The 21282-nt window shown below is 51.3% G+C and overlaps 3 protein-coding genes across 3 annotated transcripts; 1 reads left to right on the forward strand and 2 right to left on the reverse strand.

Moving 5' to 3' along the window:
• Positions 1-158: 158 nt before the first annotated feature.
• cart2 (cocaine- and amphetamine-regulated transcript 2) lies at positions 159-1441 on the reverse strand. The gene is made up of 3 exons (XM_086207935.1): positions 1099-1441; positions 540-623; positions 159-354 (listed from the first exon to the last, which is right to left on the reverse strand). Exons 1-3 carry the CDS (start codon positions 1222-1224, stop codon positions 247-249), a joined length of 318 nt encoding a protein of 105 aa, XP_086064061.1. The 5' UTR covers positions 1225-1441; the 3' UTR covers positions 159-246.
• Positions 1442-7110: 5669 nt separating this feature from the next.
• c7h15orf40 (chromosome 7 C15orf40 homolog) lies at positions 7111-8676 on the reverse strand. The gene is made up of 4 exons (XM_086209948.1): positions 8399-8676; positions 8008-8143; positions 7546-7673; positions 7111-7460 (listed from the first exon to the last, which is right to left on the reverse strand). Exons 1-4 carry the CDS (start codon positions 8597-8599, stop codon positions 7314-7316), a joined length of 612 nt encoding a protein of 203 aa, XP_086066074.1. The 5' UTR covers positions 8600-8676; the 3' UTR covers positions 7111-7313.
• glsl (glutaminase like) lies at positions 8174-19084 on the forward strand. The gene is made up of 22 exons (XM_086209947.1): positions 8174-8192; positions 9644-9755; positions 11027-11127; positions 11819-11868; positions 13285-13381; positions 13542-13674; positions 13742-13808; positions 14227-14339; positions 14778-14907; positions 16145-16203; positions 16349-16512; positions 16610-16668; positions 16745-16789; positions 16861-16919; positions 17167-17233; positions 17307-17357; positions 17459-17635; positions 17746-17877; positions 17953-18045; positions 18121-18182; positions 18485-18625; positions 18820-19084. Exons 2-22 carry the CDS (start codon positions 9709-9711, stop codon positions 18935-18937), a joined length of 1965 nt encoding a protein of 654 aa, XP_086066073.1. The 5' UTR covers positions 8174-8192; positions 9644-9708; the 3' UTR covers positions 18938-19084.
• The last annotated feature ends 2198 nt before the right edge of the window (positions 19085-21282 follow it).

A 21282-nucleotide genomic window follows, 5' to 3' on the forward strand; every position in this document is an offset into this window, starting at 1 on the left:
GCTACAGTAACTGTCTAGGGTCCATCTCCTGTGTGGTGCTTCTCCCCAGCGTGTCACTTCCTGCGTTCGTCACATTTTAAGAACCAGCAGAAACACGACAGGACGAAGCTCAGTGTGTGCGAGGAGGGAAAGTGACTCAAGTGGGACAAGGACAAGTCTGAAAATCAAAACCTTTATTAACTGAAAGGATTTGTTGCAGTCTCCTTGTTGACTGATGACATAATAGTAACGGACGATCTGATTGGCTCACAAGCACTTGAGCAGGAAGAAGTTACAGAACGCTCCTCGAGGACAGTCGCACATCTTCCCGATACGAGATCCTTTCCTGATGGCACAGTGTTCCCCGAGGTCGCACTGCAACGACACACACACACACACACACCTGCTGGAACAACACACACACACTGTGATGCACCTTTAAATTGTAAAAAGTTCCTCAACTCGCTGAGTCACTAAATTTTCCACTAAGCCTCCTGACGGGGAGAATTCCCGCGACTGGGCAGGTAAAGGTGAGGTCAGGTGGGCGGAGTCAGACTCACGGAGGGAACTTGTCCGTACTTCTTCTCCCAGGGGTTGATGCTCTTGGTCTGCAGCTTCTCCAGGACCTCGTGCAGGTCGCCCAGCTGAAACACGCCAGTCACAGAGTCAGAGGAGGAACGCGCGCGGCTCAGGAGGCGGAGACAGCAGGTGAAGCTCGAGCGTTTTCAGCAACACCAGCGCGAGAACCACGTCACGTGACAGCAGGATGTAGCTCAGCTGTGACGCGGAGGCAAACGACCGAGACATGCAGGGGCGTTTAGGGACGTCGTGATGGATTCATGTTGAAAGTAAAGACTGAAGGACACGCGCGGCGTCACTTCACGCGTGAACTCTGAAACCAGCGTGAGCGGCGCGCGGGGGCTCAGTCCCTCGGCTACGTCTCTGCGACTTCTCTTTCAATTTTCCGGCTTCATGCATTTTTCAAAACCATTTCCAGGAAATTTCGACTCTGAAATTGCGGGATTTTTCCAGGTTTTCCGGTGATCGTGAGAACGCTGAACTGTTGCTATTCTAGTAAAGCAGAACCGGGCCGGGGGGACCGGGTTCTGCGGTTCGCACCAGCCTGTTGGAGTTGGAGTTGAAGCGATGGTCCCGCAGCTGCCGCTCGCCCCTCTCGGCTTCCGTCGCGCCCGCCGGCAGGAGCGCGCCCAGCAGCGCCGCGCACACCACAGCTCGCGCCCACATGTCGCCAGGTGACGGAGAGGAAAGTCCCGCGCTCTGAGGAGGCGCTTCTGTCCGCGCGCCGGCCGTTCCGCGGGGTCTTTACTCGAGAGTCCCCGCCCCCAGGGCCGTCACAGGTGTGACGTAGCCGGTTTTACTTTTGAAGGAGTTCGTTGTCGAGCTCAACACAGCGGAGGAGCACCAAGGTCCTGAAGCGATTAGTCACGTGTCAATGAAATCAAACATGTCTTTTAAGAGAAGGAATAAAAACTGAAGTAGAGTCTATTACGTGGGGGGGGGGAGCCTGACCAAGGCTTCGTCAGGTGAGTTATCAATCTGGTCAGAGCGTCCCTCACGCTTCTGTTGTGATGTCCTACGATTGGTTCCAGTCATGTGATGCCAACACTTCCTTGGCTCTCGGCGAACGACCACAGCGTCGGCGATCCTAAATTGACCAACATCCAAGTTCAGCAGTCACTGGTCAAAGAAACCCGTCCATGTTTACCAAACTGAGACCACCACCAGATCAGTTCTGTCCCGGAGGCTGGAAGCTGGACATCCAAACTCTTGAAACTTCCACTGCAGCCAAAGCCAAGGAGGTTCCTTCACAGTTGCTGGCGGCGTGCGTCCCTCTGCTGAGCTCCTGAGGCGTGGCTTCAGGGTGGAGTCAGCAGCTCTGCGTCAAACCACTCTACACGCTCTGTGACTGGAAGATCTGGACCAGCGGGGGGTTCCTGAGACCCCAGACCTCTGGAAGTTAACAGAGAACATGTTTGAAATGGTAGAACGTTGAAGGAACACGCCAGGATCCTGCTGCCAGCACAAAACAGAAAAAAGGCAGTGAAGTTCTGCAGGTCAGGAGAGGAATGGAACCTGACCCCCCCCCCCACTCTGTTTTTACATGGATGTACTTTGTTGTACTGCGCCTGTTTACTTTGTACATCGATGATAATTGAATAAAAAAACTCCATCAGGTCTGACATCCTCCTCCTGGTGGGTGGACCAGATCATCTCAGATGGGTCAGAACCTGGTGACAGGTCGCTGTGGAGACTCAGAGGTTACCGTGGTGAGGAGACGGCCATGTTGGATATCCAGCCATAGAACAGGAAACTGTAGTAGCTGGAGTCACATGATCAGATCTTTGGTGAGAGTCCCTGAAGAGTCTGTGGCTGCGTCCCAATGGCCAAGCAGGTCTGAAGCAGGTCTGATGGCAGGTCTCAGAGCAGGTCGGAGGCTGTCCCAAACCACAACTGGCGCGAGTAGCGACCTACTTCTCAACCTAAATTCCAGCCTAAACACGCCCACATTGTAGGTCGGTTCAGGTGCATCCTACGGAGCAACCTATGGCCCACAATGCACCGCGGACTTCTTCTTTGTCCCCTAAAAACTTGTGGACCCACAAGCCAAGTTTGCGGCACCAACAGTCTCCCATTCTGATGCAACACAGGTTGTCGGAGTAGGACGTAGGTTGCTGCTTGGCAATTCGGACGCAGCCTATGAGCTGAAGCTAAGTCATAGCGCCACCTGGTGGTAACAGGAAGTAAGTCTGATGGAACAAACATCACATTACCCTGTGTTGTCTCCACCTCATGTACAGCTACGTCACTCACAGGAAGTGAGTGTTTGCTGGCACAAACAAGAAACACGATCAGGTTCCACCCCTCCAGGTGGGGTGTTTTCCCTCCCCCGGGCAGCAGCTCAGGTTGACTTGACATCAAGTTGAAGGGTTGTTAATGTTTGGTATTTGATGTCCACTTCCTGTTCACTGCGTCCAACTTCCTGTGATCATCAGGTCAAATTCAGGCAGAACACGAGAGGAACGAAGGTGATGCAGCAGGCTTGCTGATCGATGGTGAACTTTGTTCCTCTTAAATATGTCTGATGGTCCAGGACAGGGACGCCGATCAAACAGGAAGTGATGTGCTGCAGTGAGGGAGTGAAGCGGTGGAGGCTGGTCAGAGGCTTTGCCAGTTTCCTTTTCAAACTAACTTTTAAGAGCTGGAATGTCTCCTTCCCTGCTGAGTTGCTATTTTTACCCCCGCCAGCGTGGAGCGAGGACGGTATTAACGTCGCAGCCGCCACATAAATTCACTCTAAACCCCTGACACGTCTCTGCCGTCAAACAAACACGCACATGCATACAAACGGCTGCAGGCTCTCCTCGCCATCAGAGAGGCTCCGGTGGAGGCATGAACCCAAAGGAGAGGAAGTCCAGGTGGATGAAAGGTGAACTCAGACCTTTCTTGTTATGAAGAGTCATCACATAACTCGACCAATCAGATGAGAGCTTACATGTCCGGGGATGTTGGGGTGAATGTGTCATTTCCAACAGTTGAACCCAAGACTTTCTTGAGTCCCAGTCTGGTGATGTCACCATGGCAGCCTAACCTTCATCACCCCACATACCACATGAAGAAGCCCCCGGCCTCCGGTCCCAACCTCCGCCTGGTAGATGCTGTCAGTCCATGTCAGTCCATTCATCTGACTGGTTGAAGTCAGCCTGATAGACTCTGACTGACAGATGCTTGAGCCAATCAGAGGTCTGTTCTCCAGAGTGGGATTGGACAAAGCTGTTCCAACCTCGGTTTGATCAAATCAATTCATGAAGATGTCACATTCACAAGAGATGGATTGAACTGAATGAGGATGTCTGACAAAGAGAGCTGTTGATGATGTTTGGCTGCCGTGTGTCCAGCGCCGTGTGTCCAGCGCCGTGTGTCCAGCGGCCGTGTGTCCAGCGCCGTGTATCCAGCGGCCGTGTGTCCAGCGGCCGTGTGTCCAGCGCCGTGAGTGGATCGCTGGTCCCTGCAGCGACTCAGATCCTCATTGTTGATGGTTGTCGTGTGTTTTTACTTCCTCTTGATCCCAGACCTTACAGCCTCACACAAAGAGGATCGTTGTGGGAAAACAGCCATGAGCATCAAATCCTCCCTGGGATGGCGAGGAATTACTGCAGGAATCAAGAGCGTCATGGTGGTGGGAAGCAGGCGGCAGGTGTGCAGGGGACCAATGGTGAACAGGGAAACATCTGGGTGGTACTTCAGCTCCTAGCAGGCTGCTCAGGGCCATAAAGAACCTGCAGAGATGTTTGATTGCTGTCTTCTGTGGCAATAAAAACCCCGCTGAGGACGCCAGCTGCTTGTCATCATGTCTGGGCCTTCCAGGAGCAGCCATGTTCTCTTCTTCATGGTGAGGCGACGCTCCATCAGCTCAGGTGGAAACTGGAGCAGAGATCAGGCTGCGTTCCGAGTGCAGGTCTCAGGGCTGTTTCAGACCTTGGCTCCATCCTGTCTGTAGAGGTTTCCGATCCATTTTTAGTCAACATGACTCCGGAACACCTTGAGGGAGTTTCTTCTAATTGGCCATAAATGTTCATGGTATTTTTGGAGGTCAAAGGTCAAGGTCCAACTATGATGGGGTACTCCTAGATTTAAATGTGGACTAGCAACATTCCACTATGACCAGTATGGTCCAGAGGGGAGGAGTTAGCAGCCGTCGCTACGCTGTGGTACCGTATGAGTTTTGTTTGTGTGGGTCAGAAATACTTCAAGGTCACAGGTCGGGTTTCCATCGACACATCAGAGAGGTTCAATAACAACATGAAAGCTCTAAAAACTGGCTCCTTTTGGATGAAACTCCAGTAAAGAACCTTGACTTCTCTGGCGTCTGGAAACTTTAGCTGACGACTAACAACTAAGATGCTCCAGCAGCCCTCACAGAGGCGGCCAGGATTTATGAGCGTGGATCCAGGGGGGCGCTTAGCCAGGACTTACCCCGCAGCATCCTGGCTGACAGGAGCTCAGCTGCAGACGTAAAGCCGCTGATCCCAGCTCAGCAGAGGAAACACCCGCGTGTGATGTGGTCAAACAACCTTCAGCCCACTCCGAGGTCACACTTACATAACTGACTAAACTTTTCTGCAGCTTAACAGAAAGTTTGAGAGCCAGAAAGTGAAAGTTTGCCTTGGTGTTAGTAGAGTCATTAACTTGGATGATCCAGGAGATCAGAGTCTCTTTGAAGATTTCAGCTCTGAAGCAACCGGCCTCATTAACGCCATTAATTATCTGATTCTGATACAAGAGCTTCTGTGTTTGCAGGACATTTCAGATGTTGGAACTCATCAGGTCCAATCAGGAGCATCGTCCTCATGTTTCCATCTTCCTCTGGGACTACCTGCCGCATGCAGCATTAATGGACACACCCACTTCAGGGAAAGTCGCTTATCATCCATCGTCCCCAAAGACAGACAAATGGAGAGAGCCCCTCTTCTAGGGAGAGCTGAGACCCAGGCTACTTAGCTTAGCACAATGACTGGTAGTGGGTGGGAAGTGTTAGCGTCAGCTCGCACAGGTCCAGACTACTTAGCTTAGCACAATGACTGGTAGTGGGTGGGAAGTGTTAGCGTAGCTGCGTCTCTGCCTGCATTAATATCAGGAGGGTTGTGTGTAACCTTGGTGATGAATACCAGTTTAACATGAGGAGACGTTGTAGTGGTAGAATCAGACACGTAGCCGGAACTACTTTCCTGACTGGGAGCAGTGATTTGACGCAGCACCTCCAAAGCTCCACTGGAACTTGGGTCAACAGAACCAAACGTTTGTTGAGGACTAGAAGAGCGACTGCTGCTACTGATGATGATGAGGAGGAGGATTCCTGCTGGACACACCAGCATCCTGGACCTGAGCTAGCTGATGCTAACACTTCCACCCACTACCAGCCATTGGGCTAAGCTGACTAGCCTGGACCTGAGCTAGCTGATGCTAACACTTCCCACCACTACCAGCCATTGGGCTAAGCTAACTAGCTTGGACCTGAGCTAGCTGATGCTAACACTTCCACCCACTACCAGCCATTGGGCTAAGCTAACTAGCTTGGACCTGAGCTAGCTGATGCTAACACTTCCACCCACTACCAGCCATTGGGCTAAGCTGACTAGCCTGGACCTGAGCTAGCTGATGCTAACACTTCCCACCACTACCAGCCATTGGGCTAAGCTGACTAGCCTGGACCTGAGCTAGCTGATGCTAACACTTCCACCCACTACCAGCCATTGGGCTAAGCTGACTAGCCTGGACCTGAGCTAGCTGATGCTAACACTTCCCACCACTACCAGCCATTGGGCTAAGCTAACTAGCCTGGACCTGAGCTAGCTGATGCTAACACTTCCCACCCACTACCAGCCATTGGGCTAAGCTAACCAGCCTGGACCTGAGCTAGCTGATGCTAACACTTCCACCCACTACCAGCCATTGGGCTAAGCTAACTAGCATCCTGGACCTGAGCTGCTAACACTTACTAGCTGGTCTCCTTAGCCAGATACTCTTTTCATGGAAATATGGTTTCTAATCCACATGATTTGATCAGTGAATGATTTTAAACTTTCTTTGACCTGTCCTGAGAAGTTTGTTCTCTCAAAATGCTGAAAGTAACTGTAAGGAGCAGCAGTGGGAGAAGGGCTGTAAATTTTGGTATCAAATCCTTTAAAATTACATTTCCAGCCCGACTCAAACAATATGGGAAAATATGTAACTGTGATAACTTGGACTCATATTCTAATGTGATTCAAAAAATCCGGCTGGATTCAGAAGACATGGATGATGGCAGGTGATGAGTTTGAGAGTCCGTTAGCTTCAAGCTAAAGGTATGTAGCTGGTTCTCTCTGCACTCTGGAGTCACTAAGTGAGGCGAATACTCCTATTAGTGAGTACTTGAGAGGTAAATACACTTGAACACGTGAAGTCCAAGCATGATTCTGATAAGTGTCGTGCAGGAAGGTGAATGTGTCCCCACGTCTCGCCAGTTCAGAGGACTACTTCTTCAAGAGGCTGGAAACGTAAGGTCATCGGTAGCTCCTCCTCTGGAACACAGCGCCACCTGCTGTCTGCTTAACTCATCTAGGAGGATTTATTTCCACTCTGCCAGTGATGAGCAATGAGAGCATGAGATGTTCTTTATTACAAGTGAGTAACACATTAGTGGCCCTCCATCATGTGACCATCAAATCCCGCCCACATACAGATGAACAGGAAGTCAGTGCAGCTGCATCCCTGCTGATTAGGTGATGGATCAGTTTGTTGCCTTGGTGACGATCGGGTTGTTGTTGTTATTGTTGTCATGTGGGCGACGTAGATGAAGGTCCATCGTCTAATCTAGTAAATGTCCTAGCTCGTGAAGCAGCGGCCTGACGGAGCCTGTGAAGAACCTGGTCTGGGCTCAGCGACGAGTCCAGACCCATGACTTTGTCTCTGGACCTGGATCCCTGGAGGACAGGACAGAGACCAGCTGAGGATGGACGGACATACAACACAACCGATAGTGGTTTCATGATCAGCAGCTGCAGGAACCTTGTTGACAGAGATGCAGCTTCTCTTCAGGTCCAGAACTTCAGCCAGGTAACGGATCAGCTCCATGTTGGCCTCCCCATCTGTAGGGGGCGCCGCAATGGCCACGCCCACAGCTTCTGCAGAAACACCTGCAAGAGCAGCTGAGTCAGTTTTGAGATTCCCACCACTCTCATTACTCCCACCAGTTCACCTGAGGACCGGCCCAGTGCCGGGAGGCGGCGGCGGCGCTGGGCCGGTGATCCTGAGTACTTGTTTTGTTAGGATTAAATACTTTGACAGGCTAGGAGAGTTGGTTTTTTTTTAAAGGTGCAACAACACCAGAATTAACCTCTAATGTCACACAAACATCACGTTTGTCTTCAGATGAGTTTTACTGTCAGGCAGTGACGTCACGCGCCGGCACTGCCTGACGTCACATGCCGTCATGTGACTGAATCATGTGACTTGCCCTCTCAATGTGACCTGTGATGCTGCTGAGTTTGGATCCGGGCTTCACGCGCACCGCTATGGTCACGGCACCGTTCTTGTCCCGAGTCACCGGGTCTGACGCCACTGCCGCTGCTGCTGCTCCATCACTGGTGGCAAGCTGACCTTTGACCTGCAGACCATCAGGAAGGTTCAGAAGTCAGAAACCCACTGATCACGTGGTAGGGGAGCAACTGAAAATAATTAACATTTAAAATCCATAAAAGTATGAGAGGAGGAAAGATGGAGGCCGCGTGCTCACGTGACCAGTGGCTTTCAGCTCCAGAGCAAACTTGGATGAATGAGACCAAAAACTACCGGAGATCAATAACGGTAACGACACCGGTGAGTCAGCTCCGGTGTTGGTATTGATTTCCTGATGACTCACCTTCTTCCGGGGCATTCCGGCGATCCAGGACAAACGTATGATCCAGTGACCCGCGGGCGGAGTAGGCGGTCCGGTCGGAAGTGTTGACCGACAGAGGCGCGGTACCGGGATCCAGTTACATACCCGGTGTGACGTCACGACTCCAAACGGACCAAAAGACACGCCGATGCATCGACTCGTTAAAGCTAACCGTGAGAACATGTAATGTTAGCTGTTAGCTTGACCCGAGAACTGAGAGGGCTTAACAGTTAAAAAACGTGATTTCCGCTTTTCAAATGATAAACTTCCCTTTGTAATTTCTTCACAATAAAAGCCCCAATAACCATCGTTTTTCTTTATCGAAAAGATAAGATTAAGATATACAAAATATGTAAAAATGTTAGTTATCCAGTTTTAACATGGGAGAAAAATCATGTCATAAAGTCTTGAACAAAATTATTAAAATATAACAATTTACTAAAATAGTAAAAAAATGAAGACCTACCACAAAGAGATCTTGAAGTGAGAGGTGTGCTGTGGTGACGGCTCTGGGACTATCAGCTGTCATCAGTATTTGAGAGGTTAACCAGAGGTGGGCCCCTCACATGCCGCTGAGGGGGAGGCGCAGGAGACCAGACTGCCACAACGTCCAGCAGCACATTACCAGGCAGAGTCCTTCAATCTGAATGTAGAGAACGTGTCCCCGAAAACAGCAAAGCATCTGTGCGTAAATATCAGGTTGTGCTTTTAGCTTCTGTGGTTGGAGTTGGTTTGACTTCCTTCACACTGGGTTTAGTCTGGTTTCCAAACTAGGGGTCACGTGATCAGTCTGAGGGGTTGCGGGATGGTTTTATTAGAGAAGATTAAGAAAACAGGGCTGATACACAAATGTGTTCATCTTTACTGAAATACAGGGTTCTCTGACTAAGGCCAGAAGGAGAAGCATCTGTAGGAGGAGCTGCCGGCGGCGGGCGAGAGAACCCGCTGGTGTTATTCTGTATGGGTGAACTGGCCCTTTAAGGGTCAGCTGTTGCGTTCCACCCGAACAGGATTCCAGTTATGGTGAAGTTCTGTCCCTGACGTGGTGGGAGTCTAGTTCTTGTGAGGTCTTTTACCATCGTCCTCGGGGGCTTCTCGTGGTTCTGTCTTGCCTTTGTTGAATTCTGCTGATGTTGATTGACAGTTTGTGGGTCTGCATGCACCAAGGAGGCGGAGCTGGACTTCCCCTCCTTCTGCACCCTTCCATTCATTAGAGAAAGTTTACAGCCTGCAAACACAGTCAGTGAGGGCGCCGGCTGCTGCAGGAACCAGACCAACACCTGAGAGCTGCAATGGAGAAGAGTCAGAACCAGGAGGGCGAGGACGGCTCGTACCTGTGGTGAGGATTTGAGCTCCTGAATCTTGCACATCGTCCGGAACAACGCTGTGTTGTCACGATGAAGTCCATAAAGCTGGAGAGAGCTCAGGTTTACATTCCTGCCGTGTTGTTGCGGGACAGGCTGAGACGTGGCAGGACCCACACACCAGCCAGGAGAGCTGCTGATTCGGCACTTCAGCTCTTCAGACAGCACGCGCTCGCCGACGCTGATCTGACACATCTTCTCTCTCACCGGACATGAGGTTCTCAGATTGTTTCATGTTCAGGAACTCTAGGTTGACCCTCACTGAGCTGCAGAACTTCATCTGAAGTGCTGCCACTTCTACCTCGATATTCTGGGGTCAGAACACGCTAACCTGGACAGATCAGCAGCCATGCGCCTCTGTAGTCACGCCAAATACGACTGCGATGCTTGAACGGATAAACTTCACACTGTGGTGACAACGTCGATGCACAGACGTGATCTGAAGGTGTGTGACGGATTTCATATTATAATGCGTCCACCATGACAGATGAAAGTCAGAATCCCCATGATGCTTTGCGGTGGCAGGCGATCAGCGGTCAACATTCCCCTGATGTCACTGATGTCACTGATGTCCTGTTATTGTATTTCACTCATTTTAGTAAAGTTCTTGATAGAAGTCAGAAGGCGGAGGAGCAGCTGCGGCTGTCGGAGCGTCCAGAGCTGACCGCCAAAACTCATCGTTAAATATCCTGGCGTTCATGTTTATCCCCTGCAGGGACGTGTGAGCTGCCGCGACGACTCACCGGCTCTCCTGTGTCGAGCATCTCAACATGCTAAGCGGTGTTTTTGCTGGAGCAGCGCAGCCTGAAGGTGTTTCTGTGGGGTTGAAGCACAACGCCTCGTCAGCACCATGGCAGCTAGCACCCACTCTCAGCTGAGGCTCGTTGACCACAGAGACATCTTAGTTAGCTGCTAGCCGTTCCTGTGGAAGTTAAACATGAGATACAGCACCCCGCCCCCCCAGCAACAGCCCCACCAGGCACGCTCGCTGCTATTGCTAAGCTATTGGCCCCTCCCATCCTAAGGCTTTGCTCATAAATATTTCATAATTATTCAAACTCCAGAAATCAAATGAAACCATCAAAAATATCAATGAATAAATGGTTTAAAAAAACAACGGATCAGCTGAAGTTCCTCATTTTGCTAAGAAGACGACTCTGAAAGACCCTCAAGGACCTCTGGGGGTTCCCAGACCCCACATTGAGAACCCCAGCATTTAAGAATAGAAATGTTTTTGTGTCCACAGCTTCCAGCGAACGCCGTCTCTCAGACGCAAATGGAGGAAACGCTATGGCGGTCTGGACGGCAACAAACTCCTGGAGCCCAATAAAGACCCTGATGTGACAGGTTAGTGTGTGTGTGTGTGTGTGTGTGTGTGTGTGTGTGTGTGTGTGTGTGTGTGTGTGAGAGAGAGAGAGAGAGAGAGTGGCAGGAGGCAGAGAGACAGCCTGTCATTAGTGGTAGCTGAAGCATCCCACTGTAGACAGTTTCTAAATAAAGATTCTGTACAGGCGCCACCACAGAGCTGCTGATTGGCTGCAGGGATGTCCATGACTCCGCCCTCCGAATCTATTTCTCTATGTTAATGTTCCCACAGACGGACGGAGGCTGAGATCTGTCGCAAACACACGACGCCTGGACTCATCTGTGTGAATGCTTAGTGTTCAGTCTCAGTGGTTAGAGAATGAATTCATTGGATTTTTAGCAACATGGAATTATGGGATGTGTGAGAGTAAGATGGTAATTTTAGAAAAGAAAAGATGAAATTATAAAGTAAGATCGTTGCCAGATGGGTAGGTTTGGAAACCTGTAATCAGGGATCTCGTTAGAATGCCTCTGTGAGTTTGAACCTGCAGGCCACCGTAGGTTCCTCAGAGGGAGGTGGCAGACGACCTACGCCTTCACAAAGGCTTCCTCCTCATCTGTGTTTGACTTCTTGTGTGAATGCTGGTGAAAGCTGAATCCGGAGCTGGGTGGCGGTCGTGGAGGCGCCGACAGAGGTTCATGACAGTAACAGAACTCTCCTCTTCTATGGCAGAGGACGGACAGACAACAGACCAGAACAAGCAGAGGACCAGGGAGAACCAGGTAGACCCGTTGAAACCCGTTACACACAAATTATGGCATTCTGAGGTTTGTAGATCAAAACGTGGAGGGAAATTCCCTCGCAGTTCCTCCTGGCAGCGTCACACGTCTGACAGCATGAAAATCCAACATCTTCATTACGTAGACACACATTCGTTCGAGCATGGAGTTCTGGACCTGGTCCCCAGGGGAACATCTGAGCCTATCAGCTTCTGTTCACCAGAGCTGATTTACTGGTTCAATCACCACAATCACATGGAGCGATCCTATTGGCTGCTGGAGGAGGAGCCAGGAGGTGACCACTTCCTGTTGGACTACAATACCTCATCACTGACATGACCACTTCCTGTTGGACTACAATACCTCATCACTGACATGACCACTTCCTGTTGGACTACAATACCTCATCACTGACATGATCACTTCCTGTTGGACAACAATACCTCATCACTGACATGATCACTTCCTGTTGGACTACAATACCTCATCACTGACATGATCACTTCCTGTTGGACAACAATACCTCATCACTGACATGATCACTTCCTGTTGGACTACAATACCTCATCACTGACATGATCACTTCCTGTTGGACTACAATACCTCATCACTGACATGATCACTTCCTGTTGGACTACAATACCTCATCACTGACATGATCACTTCCTGTTGGACAACAATACCTCATCACTGACATGATCACTTCCTGTTGGACTACAATACCTCATCACTGACATGATCACTTCCTGTTGGACAACAATACCTCATCACTGACATGATCACTTCCTGTTGGACAACAATACCTCATCACTGACATGATCACTTCCTGTTGGACTACAATACCTCATCACTGACATGATCACTTCCTGTTGGACAACAATACCTCATCACTGACATGATCACTTCCTGTTGGACAACAATACCTCATCACTGACATGATCACTTCCTGTTGGACAACAATACCTCATCACTGACATGATCACTTCCTGTTGGACTACAATACCTCATCACTGACATGATCACTTCCTGTTGGACTACAATACCTCATCACTGACATGATCACTTCCTGTTGGACAACAATACCTCATCACTGACATGATCACTTCCTGTTGGACTACAATACCTCATCACTGACATGATCACTTCCTGTTGGACTACAATAATTCCTCAACAGGAAATTCTATGTTTCCATATGTAAAGGAGGGTCTGCCTGAGATCTGGTGCAGGAGACTCACATCTGAAGACATCAGATATTCTGGGATCGGTCATAAATGGAATGAGTCATTGATCAGATCTGATCACGTTCCTGCACGTGATTGTGACCACATGAGGAACACATCCAAGCTGCTAGAACTCCCCAAACTGACCAACAGCAGCCAAACTTTTGTGTCTGTGTCTTGTTGCTCTGTTGTTTCCAAGGATACGGCACCACGTCCAGCTCCCCGGAGCCTGATCCAGAACCAGGTCCAGACTCCAGTCCAGAAGCCCATAAATCTTGTCAGCCCTGGACCTGCAGGTACCACTGGGGCTTCAGGTCTAAACGTCATCCTTGGTTGTGTATCTTGTGCAGTGTGTGTGTCACCCTCTTGAACTCGGTCAGTCCCCCTGAGGAGGACTCCCTGAGGAGATCTTCAGACTCCTAACATGTCCCCTGTTCTGTGCTCCTGTGAGTGCAGTTGTCCCCGCTGCAGCCAGCAATGGCGGTCTGAAGCCCCCCCTCCCTCAGGCAGTAGTCCAACCAGAGGACAGAGGCTCCACCCCTGCCCAGCCCTGGTGCCCCCCACACCAAAGTCCTTCCAAACGCAGGGCGTAAGTCTTCAAGACACCCCCCCCCCCCAACCGCAGAACCCCCCCACTGACCTCTCTGTTGTTTCAGGGCTGCTGATGTGCTGTTTGACAGCTTCGCCTCTGATGGAAAAGTCAACATCAACCAGTTCTTTGAGGTATCAGACCCGGAGCCTCGGGGATCAGAGACCTGGGGACTGACCTGCTGTCTGCACAGGTTGAAAGGTCTAGATAATGAAGAGTTAACTAGTTTCCTCCACGGAATTACCACGAGATCATACGATAACTTGTTGCGAGGCTTTGATTAATTTGTGAGTTCTATTTTGAGGCCTCAGTGGCGTGAACTGATGTTTGGAGGGGGCGCTGATGGGCTCATAGCTGAGGCCCGGTTCAGGACTCAGGACTCAGGAAGCTGCGTCTGTGTCCTCGCTGCCAGAAGCGCCAACGCTGGTCTCCTTGCAATTCAACCCAAAGAATTCTAGTTTCTTCACCATCAATAAAAACAGTATCGTGTCTGTTGTGTATAAAGTTTGAGTTCATGATAGTTGTGTGTGGAACCTTGCTTGTCTCCGTCAGGCCATCTGGAGCTCCGGGTTACACAGGTCCGATTCCCGGCTCAGAGACTGTTTCTTCCACCTGAGAAAGTTGCAGGATGCCGAAGGTTCAGTGGACAGAAACACCTTCCAAAGGTGGGTCCAGGTCAATGCTGACAACCTAACCTTGTCCCTTATGAGCCACCGTCCCCCCATGTTCTTACGTTCTGTACTTCATAGTTCTACAGTCAATCAGTCACACTTTCCACAGGAGCTAAAAACATTCCCAGAACTTTCGTAGAACGTCTGTTGGTATGAAGGAATTTGTTTTGAAATGTTCTCAAAATACTCCAAGAACATCTTTATGTTCCTCTGAAGATTCCCAGGAGGATTTGAATCTTCTCTGACATTCATTTGCTTCCTCTTTAAGAGGTCCACGTGGTGACCGGCGGACATGTTCTGGGAACATCATGTAAAGACCTTGAGGGTCTGTCTGACAGTCCTCAACCCATGAGCTGTAATATCTGACAGCCTGAAACAGAAACGTACGGTTCCGTCTAAATGATTGATTGCTTATTGCGTGATATCGTCCAGGTGCATCACAGGATTCGTCTCTCTCATCCTGAAAGCTCTGCAGGGACGATTCGTCATCCCAGACTTCTCCACCTTCACGGAGGAGACCCAGAAGTTGTTTTCCAAGTGTCGTCAGCTGTTGTCTGTCCAGGTGAGTTCTGATCCGACACCTGGACGTCTGTGTCCTGAGACACAGGAACCTGAGGCTTTCTAAACCCATGTGATGACACACTAAGTCGTCCAAATGACATTTTAGTTTGTGGTTTGCGTTCACACCGGCCTTGTTTAGTCCGGTTGAACTGGACCCTGGAGCGTTTCCCTCCCTGATCCGGTTTGTTTTGGTCGGTGTGAACGCTGGCCTGGAACTCTGGTGCGGACCAGTCAACCACTCCCAGGTCGGCCTGGTAGGGGTAGTTTGGGACCGCTATCAAGTGAACTCCAGAGCGGTTTGCTTCTGGTGTGAACCCATCCTCACCGATCACAGAAAGCGCGCCGTTTTACAGTCATATTCTGTTGGTATGGCGAGCCAACCTTGTGACTAACATGTATGTGACAGAGCTTTTTAGCGTCCTCTTCCCTCACTGGTCGCGGTCGTATGGCGAAGGAAAAAACATGGAGGGAGGCCCTCATTACTGCCTGTTGTCTCCTGTGATACGACCGCCGACTGCAGACGTGCGTGTATGAATACATCATTTAATCGCCGCAGTCGTCCCAGCCGTTCATACGTGCGGTCCGTTAAAGTCTGCTGATACGCAGTCCAGACCAGCGCCATCATGAGACTGAGCAGACGAAGCTCCATGGTAGACAGGACCTCAACTGTAGAAGCAATCACCGAACGGCTTTGCTGCCACGTGACAATTTTTGGAGCGTTTGAGTTTGGCCTTTGTGAACGAGAACCGGAGCGTTGAGAAACTGCAACAATGTATCATCCTCGCTTTGGTTAGAATCAGAAAACAGACCTTTTGGTGTGAACACGACCGTAGTGTCACTGACTGAGCAGTGATGGAAGAGCCAATGACAGCTTGTAGCAGTAGCTAGCATAGCAATAGCTAGGTGTAGCTATTTGCACAAAGTAGCTGACTGTGGTGAGTAGTAGCAGGCAGTAGCTACCTGCAGGCAGCAGTAACTCACTGCAGAGCATGTGAATCCTGCTGATTCTCACACACGTCATCTGTCTTCAGTGCTACTGAGCAACTGTGCTCCAGCTAAAGGGACGATCAGAGCTGGGACCAAACGTCACTGAGGGGGCCATCAGAACCTCACGGCGTGTTGGAAGTTGAATGCCTGATGAAGATCATTTGTGATCTGTAACAATGTTTGGAGCCACGTTAGCCAACCTAGCAAAGACAATCAGAAATGAACCATATTTCTACTGTTTGTGTCCTCAGGAGGACAGCAGGGACAGCAGCAAATGGAGCGTCTCAGTCTGCACGGTGGACGGTCAGAGGTGGAGTTCACCAACGCCTCATTCTCACTTCTGGTCATCATCAAAACCTTTTTACCTGGGATTATCGTGGTGATTTTGCTGTATGTGTGTGTGTGTGTGTGTGTGTGTGTGTGTGTGTGTGTGTGTGTGTGTGTATGTGTATCAGGCTCTCACTGGGGGACTGGGCCAGCCCGCTGCCCCTAGGTGAGGTGTCATGGCCACTGTTGTACGGTGTGGCGGTGGACCTGCTGGGCTCGGACCTGGTCCACAGATACGTGGGCGTGGACCAGTACACCAGACACGACTCTCCATTCACACTCACCAAAACAGGTCCAGGACCAGCACCTCCTCATAGAACCGTTTCAGTTGCTCAGGAATCTTTGGCGTGTCTGCTGTTTGACCCTTGACCTTGGTTCTCTGTTAGCAGGGATTCCTCACAGCCCGCTCACTGAGACCGGTGCCATCATCACTACGTCTTTACTGCAGGTGAGTCCCACCACTGTCAGCATGGTAACTATGTGAGTGATGTCACTTCCTATGATGTGCTGTCTGGTGTGTGCAGCTGGCGGGGAGGTTGTGTGCGGAGGAAGAGGAGAAGTACGACTCGGTAAGCGACAACAGGTAGACACCGAAAATGCCGTCCCAGAGTGTCAGAGCTGACGTTGGTCTGTGCTGCAGGTGCTGAACGTCATCCAGCGGCTCTGCAACAAGGAGCACGCCACCTTGAACTGCACCAGGTGGGAAACATGGTGGCGGGAAGACGAGGGGTCTGACGGAAGCGGTACAGCATGTGATATGTTTAAGATTAGCTGGCGGTTTGGCGGATGTGAACATGAGACTTCTGGGGCGTCTTGTGGTGGTCAGAGCAATGACACAGTGGTAGAAATGTGGTTTCCTTGGTGATGGAGAATTTGATGGAGGACAGGGATGTAGCGGCGCTAGCAAGGATGGTGTCCTCTCACTGTCTCATTGTGTGATGTGTAGTTATCAGAGCAGCAGGACGGCCAGTGTCCGGCTCCACGCTCTGTCCTTCTACCTGCAGGAGAAGAAGGTAACACCTGTTCAAGATCATTGTCCTCAGAAGGACACTTCCTGTCCCTTCTAACCACAGTGCTTTGCTCCAGTGTTCTCCAGAGAAGGTGGATGTCAACGCCGCCGTGGATCTGATGCTGCAGGTCAAATATTTAATGTCACTGATGATTGTCTTAATGACTCGACTTGCCGTGTCTCTAACGTGTCTCTAACGTGTCTCTAATGTGTCTCTACTGTCCCCCAGTGCTCCTCAACGGAAGTCACTTGTGAATCGGGAGCTGCCATGGCGGCGTCTTTAGCCAATGGAGGCCTCTGTCCTCTGTCAGGTGATCAGGTGCTGTCGCCGGGGACAACGCGGAGCATGCTGTCCATGATGCAGGTGGCGGGGATGAAGGATTACTCTGCAACCTTCCTCTACAAGGTCCCGCCTCCTTTAGAATAGAAGAATATTTAAAGTAGATGGGATGTTTGTGGTCAAGCGTCTGACGGTAAACAGGTTGGAGTGTAAACGTCCGTGGTCTTTCGTTGCAGACATCAGTACCAGCCGTGTCCAGCAGCCACGGCGGCCTGCTCGCCGTCATCCCCGGTGTTTTGGGCCTGATGGCGTTTTCTCCTGAGCAGGATGCCTGGGGGAACCCCTGGAGGGCTGTCCACTTTTGCCAGGTCCCGCCTCCCCCAGGACACAGGTTGTGTGTGAGAGACGCAGTCTCTGAAGTTCTCGGTGGTTTGTGTTTCCAGGAGCTGATTTCGACATTTCAGCTGCACAGTTTTGACATCAGGACGCCTTTCAGACAGATTCTGGCCTACAGGCAGTGGAAGGCGGAGTCTGAGGTCTGACCTGCAACCATAACAAATCTGATCCCAGACCAGTTTATTGTCCCAGTTTAACCCGCTCCTCTCCTGCAGGGGTACCAGATCATGAACATCCTGCTGGCGGCTTTTAAAGGAGATGTCCAGTCCCTGAGGAGGTAAAACCACATCACGTTTGCTCGCCATCCTCCCACGTCTACGACTCACACCATTGTTTTACTGTTGCACTTCACCTGTTCACGTTCCTGCTGGCGTGAATCTCTGCTGGACCAGGGAGACTAAAACATGTCACACACATTGGTACTTCTGTTTCCCATTGAGGGGGGTGGGGCTCAGGAGGTGGCTGGCGCTCATTGCTGGAGTGTGAATGAGTGAATGAGGTCACAGACACTCTGAATGTGTTTATTAACGTCCAGCAGTAATGTGGGTGTGGCCTCACTCATCAGACTGTGGTCCTCAGGTACTTCCTGTCTGGTGTGGATGTCAATGCTGTCGACTATGACGGCAGGTCGGCTCTGCATGTGGCTGCTGCTGAAGGTCACACAGAGGTCATCCACTTCCTGCTAGAGAACACTGGTGCAAACCCCGCCCTCAAGGACAGGTGAGGTCTACACCTCTGAGTGGAAAAGTACCTGTAAATATATTTCTTACTGGCTAACCCATATTTAATGCTTCTGTGTTGGGTGAGAAATATGATAGCAGGTGTGAGGGACCAAGTCTGCCTCGCCATCAGTTCAGCTCGTGAAAAAACTTTGTTTTATTTGGGGGCCTGATGCAGTTTCTCACTTCCACCAGGTGGGGGAGCTCTCCTCTGCAGGAGGCCTGCAGGCACAACAGAGATGCTGCCATCCAGCTGTTACAGGGGCTGTCTGACCCCTCACAGCCCCGACTGAGCCCTCACAGCCCTGTCTGACTCAAAGGGTTGGATGTTAGCCACATGCTAGCGCACCCAGAGGCGGTGGTGGCGGCTGGTGTGCTGACTGTTGGCATGTCTGGCATCTGTACAGCTGCATTAAAGATTTACTAAATTAGTGTTATTTCTTAATATCAGTTTGTTTGCATACTATTTAAAAAAGAAATTAAACCCTTTTTAACCTGTTTAACTTTTTATTATGAGTTTACAAGTTGGCTGGTAGTTTATAACACAGGTTCTTTAGTCATCGTTTACTATCATAAGCAGGCGGCCGGTGGTGCAGTGGTCCTCACTGTGGCCCCCCATCAAGAAGGTTGTGGGTGGAGCCCCGGCTGCAGCACGGGGTCTTTCTGGGTGAGTCTCCATGTTCTCCCTGTTCCTGCTGGGTTCTCTCTGGTACTCCAGCTTCCTCCACAGTCCAAAGACATCAAGAGGGACCAGGTTAATCCAGACTCTAAATTGACCGTAGGCGTGGCTGGGAGAGCCAATGGTTGTCTGTCTCTATGTGTTGGTCCTGCCATGGACTGGTGACCTGTCCAGGGGGAAGGCTGCTGGGATAGGCTCCACCCCCACCACCCTGAACAGGAGGAGAGGGGGAAGATGGAGGGAGGGAGGGGTGGATGGATGGATGATGGATGGAGGGATGGATGGGTGGATGGATGGACGGATGGGTGGATGAAGGGATGGATGGATGGAGGGATGGATGGATGGAGGGATGAGGGATGGGTGGATGGAGGGATGGATGGATGGATGGATGGATGGAGGGATGGATGGATGGATGGAGGGATGGATGGGGGGATGGATGGATGGATGGAGGGATGGGTGGATGGAGGGATGGATGGGGGGATGGATGGATGGAGGGATGGGTGGATGGATGGATGGATGGATGGATGGAGGGATGGATGGAGGGATGGATGGATGGATGGAGGGATGGATGGATGGAGGGGTGGATGGGGGATGGATGGATGGATGGGGGGGTGGATGGGGGTGGGTGGATGGATGGGGGTGGGTGGGGTGGGTGGATGGATGGGGGTGGGTGGGGGTGGGTGGATGGATGGAGGGGTGGATGGGGGATGGATGGATGATGGGGGGGTGGATGGATGGATGGAGGGATGGATGGGGGGATGGATGGATGGAGGGATGGGTGGATGGATGGAGGGATGGGTGGATGGAGGGATGGATGGAGGGATGGAGGGATGGATGGATGGATGGAGGGATGGTTGGATGGATGGGGTGGGTGGGGGTGGGTGGATGGATGGAGGGGTGGATGGGGGATGGATGGATGGATGGGGGGGTGGATGGGGGTGGGTGGATGGATGGGGGTGGGTGGGGGTGGGTGGATGGATGGAGGGGTGGATGGGGGATGGATGGATGGATGGAGGGATGGATGGGGGGATGGATGGATGGAGGGATGGGTGGATGGAGGGATGGATGGAGGGATGGAGGGATGGGTGGATGGAGGGATGGATGGAGGGATGGAGGGATGGATGGATGGATGGGGGTGGGTGGGGGTGGGTGGATGGATGGGGGGTGGATGGGGGTGGGTGGATGGATGGGGGTGGGTGGGGGTGGGTGGATGGATGGAGGGGTGGATGGGGGATGGATGGGTGGATGGGGGGGTGGATGGATGGGGGGGTGGATGGGGGTGGGTGGATGGATGGGGGTGGGTGGGGGTGGGTGGATGGATGGAGGGGTGGATGGGGGATGGATGGATGGATGGGGGGTGGATGGGGGATGGATGGATGGATGGGGGGTGGATGGGGGTGGGTGGGGGTGGGTGGATGGATGGAGGGGTGGATGGGGGATGGATGGATGGATGGGGGGTGGATGGGGGTGGGTGGATGGATGGGGGTGGGTGGGGGTGGGTGGATGGATGGAGGGGTGGATGGGGGATGGATGGATGGATGGGGGGTGGATGGGGGTGGGTGGGGGTGGGTGGATGGATGGAGGGGTGGATGGGGGTGGGTGGATGGATGGGGGTGGGTGGGGGTGGGTGGATGGATGGAGGGGTGGATGGGGGATGGATGGATGGATGGGGGGGTGGATGGGGGGGTGGGTGGATGATCATAAGCAGTGAAATTGTGTGACATTTAATGAATCTGCTCATTACTGATTGACTGAATTGATCTAAACTTTGATTAGGGAGCTTTTGTGGAATCTGCTTTTCCGTTCCACAGCCAATAACGAGATAGAAGTGAAATAATTCTTGTTGATCAGTAACTTGTATTGATCTGTTTTCATATTTTGGATTTAAAGGATGAGACTCTCACAATTTTGCATTGAATTGTCCAAAATGAAGATGAATGATTGATCTGCGTTCACTTGGACTGGACCAAACCAACTTT

Source organism: Aulostomus chinensis, chromosome 7, assembly GCF_037954235.1.
Source record: "Aulostomus chinensis isolate RoL2024-O1b breed Wild chromosome 7, RoL_Achi_v1.0, whole genome shotgun sequence".
NCBI lineage: Eukaryota > Metazoa > Chordata > Actinopteri > Syngnathiformes > Aulostomidae > Aulostomus > Aulostomus chinensis.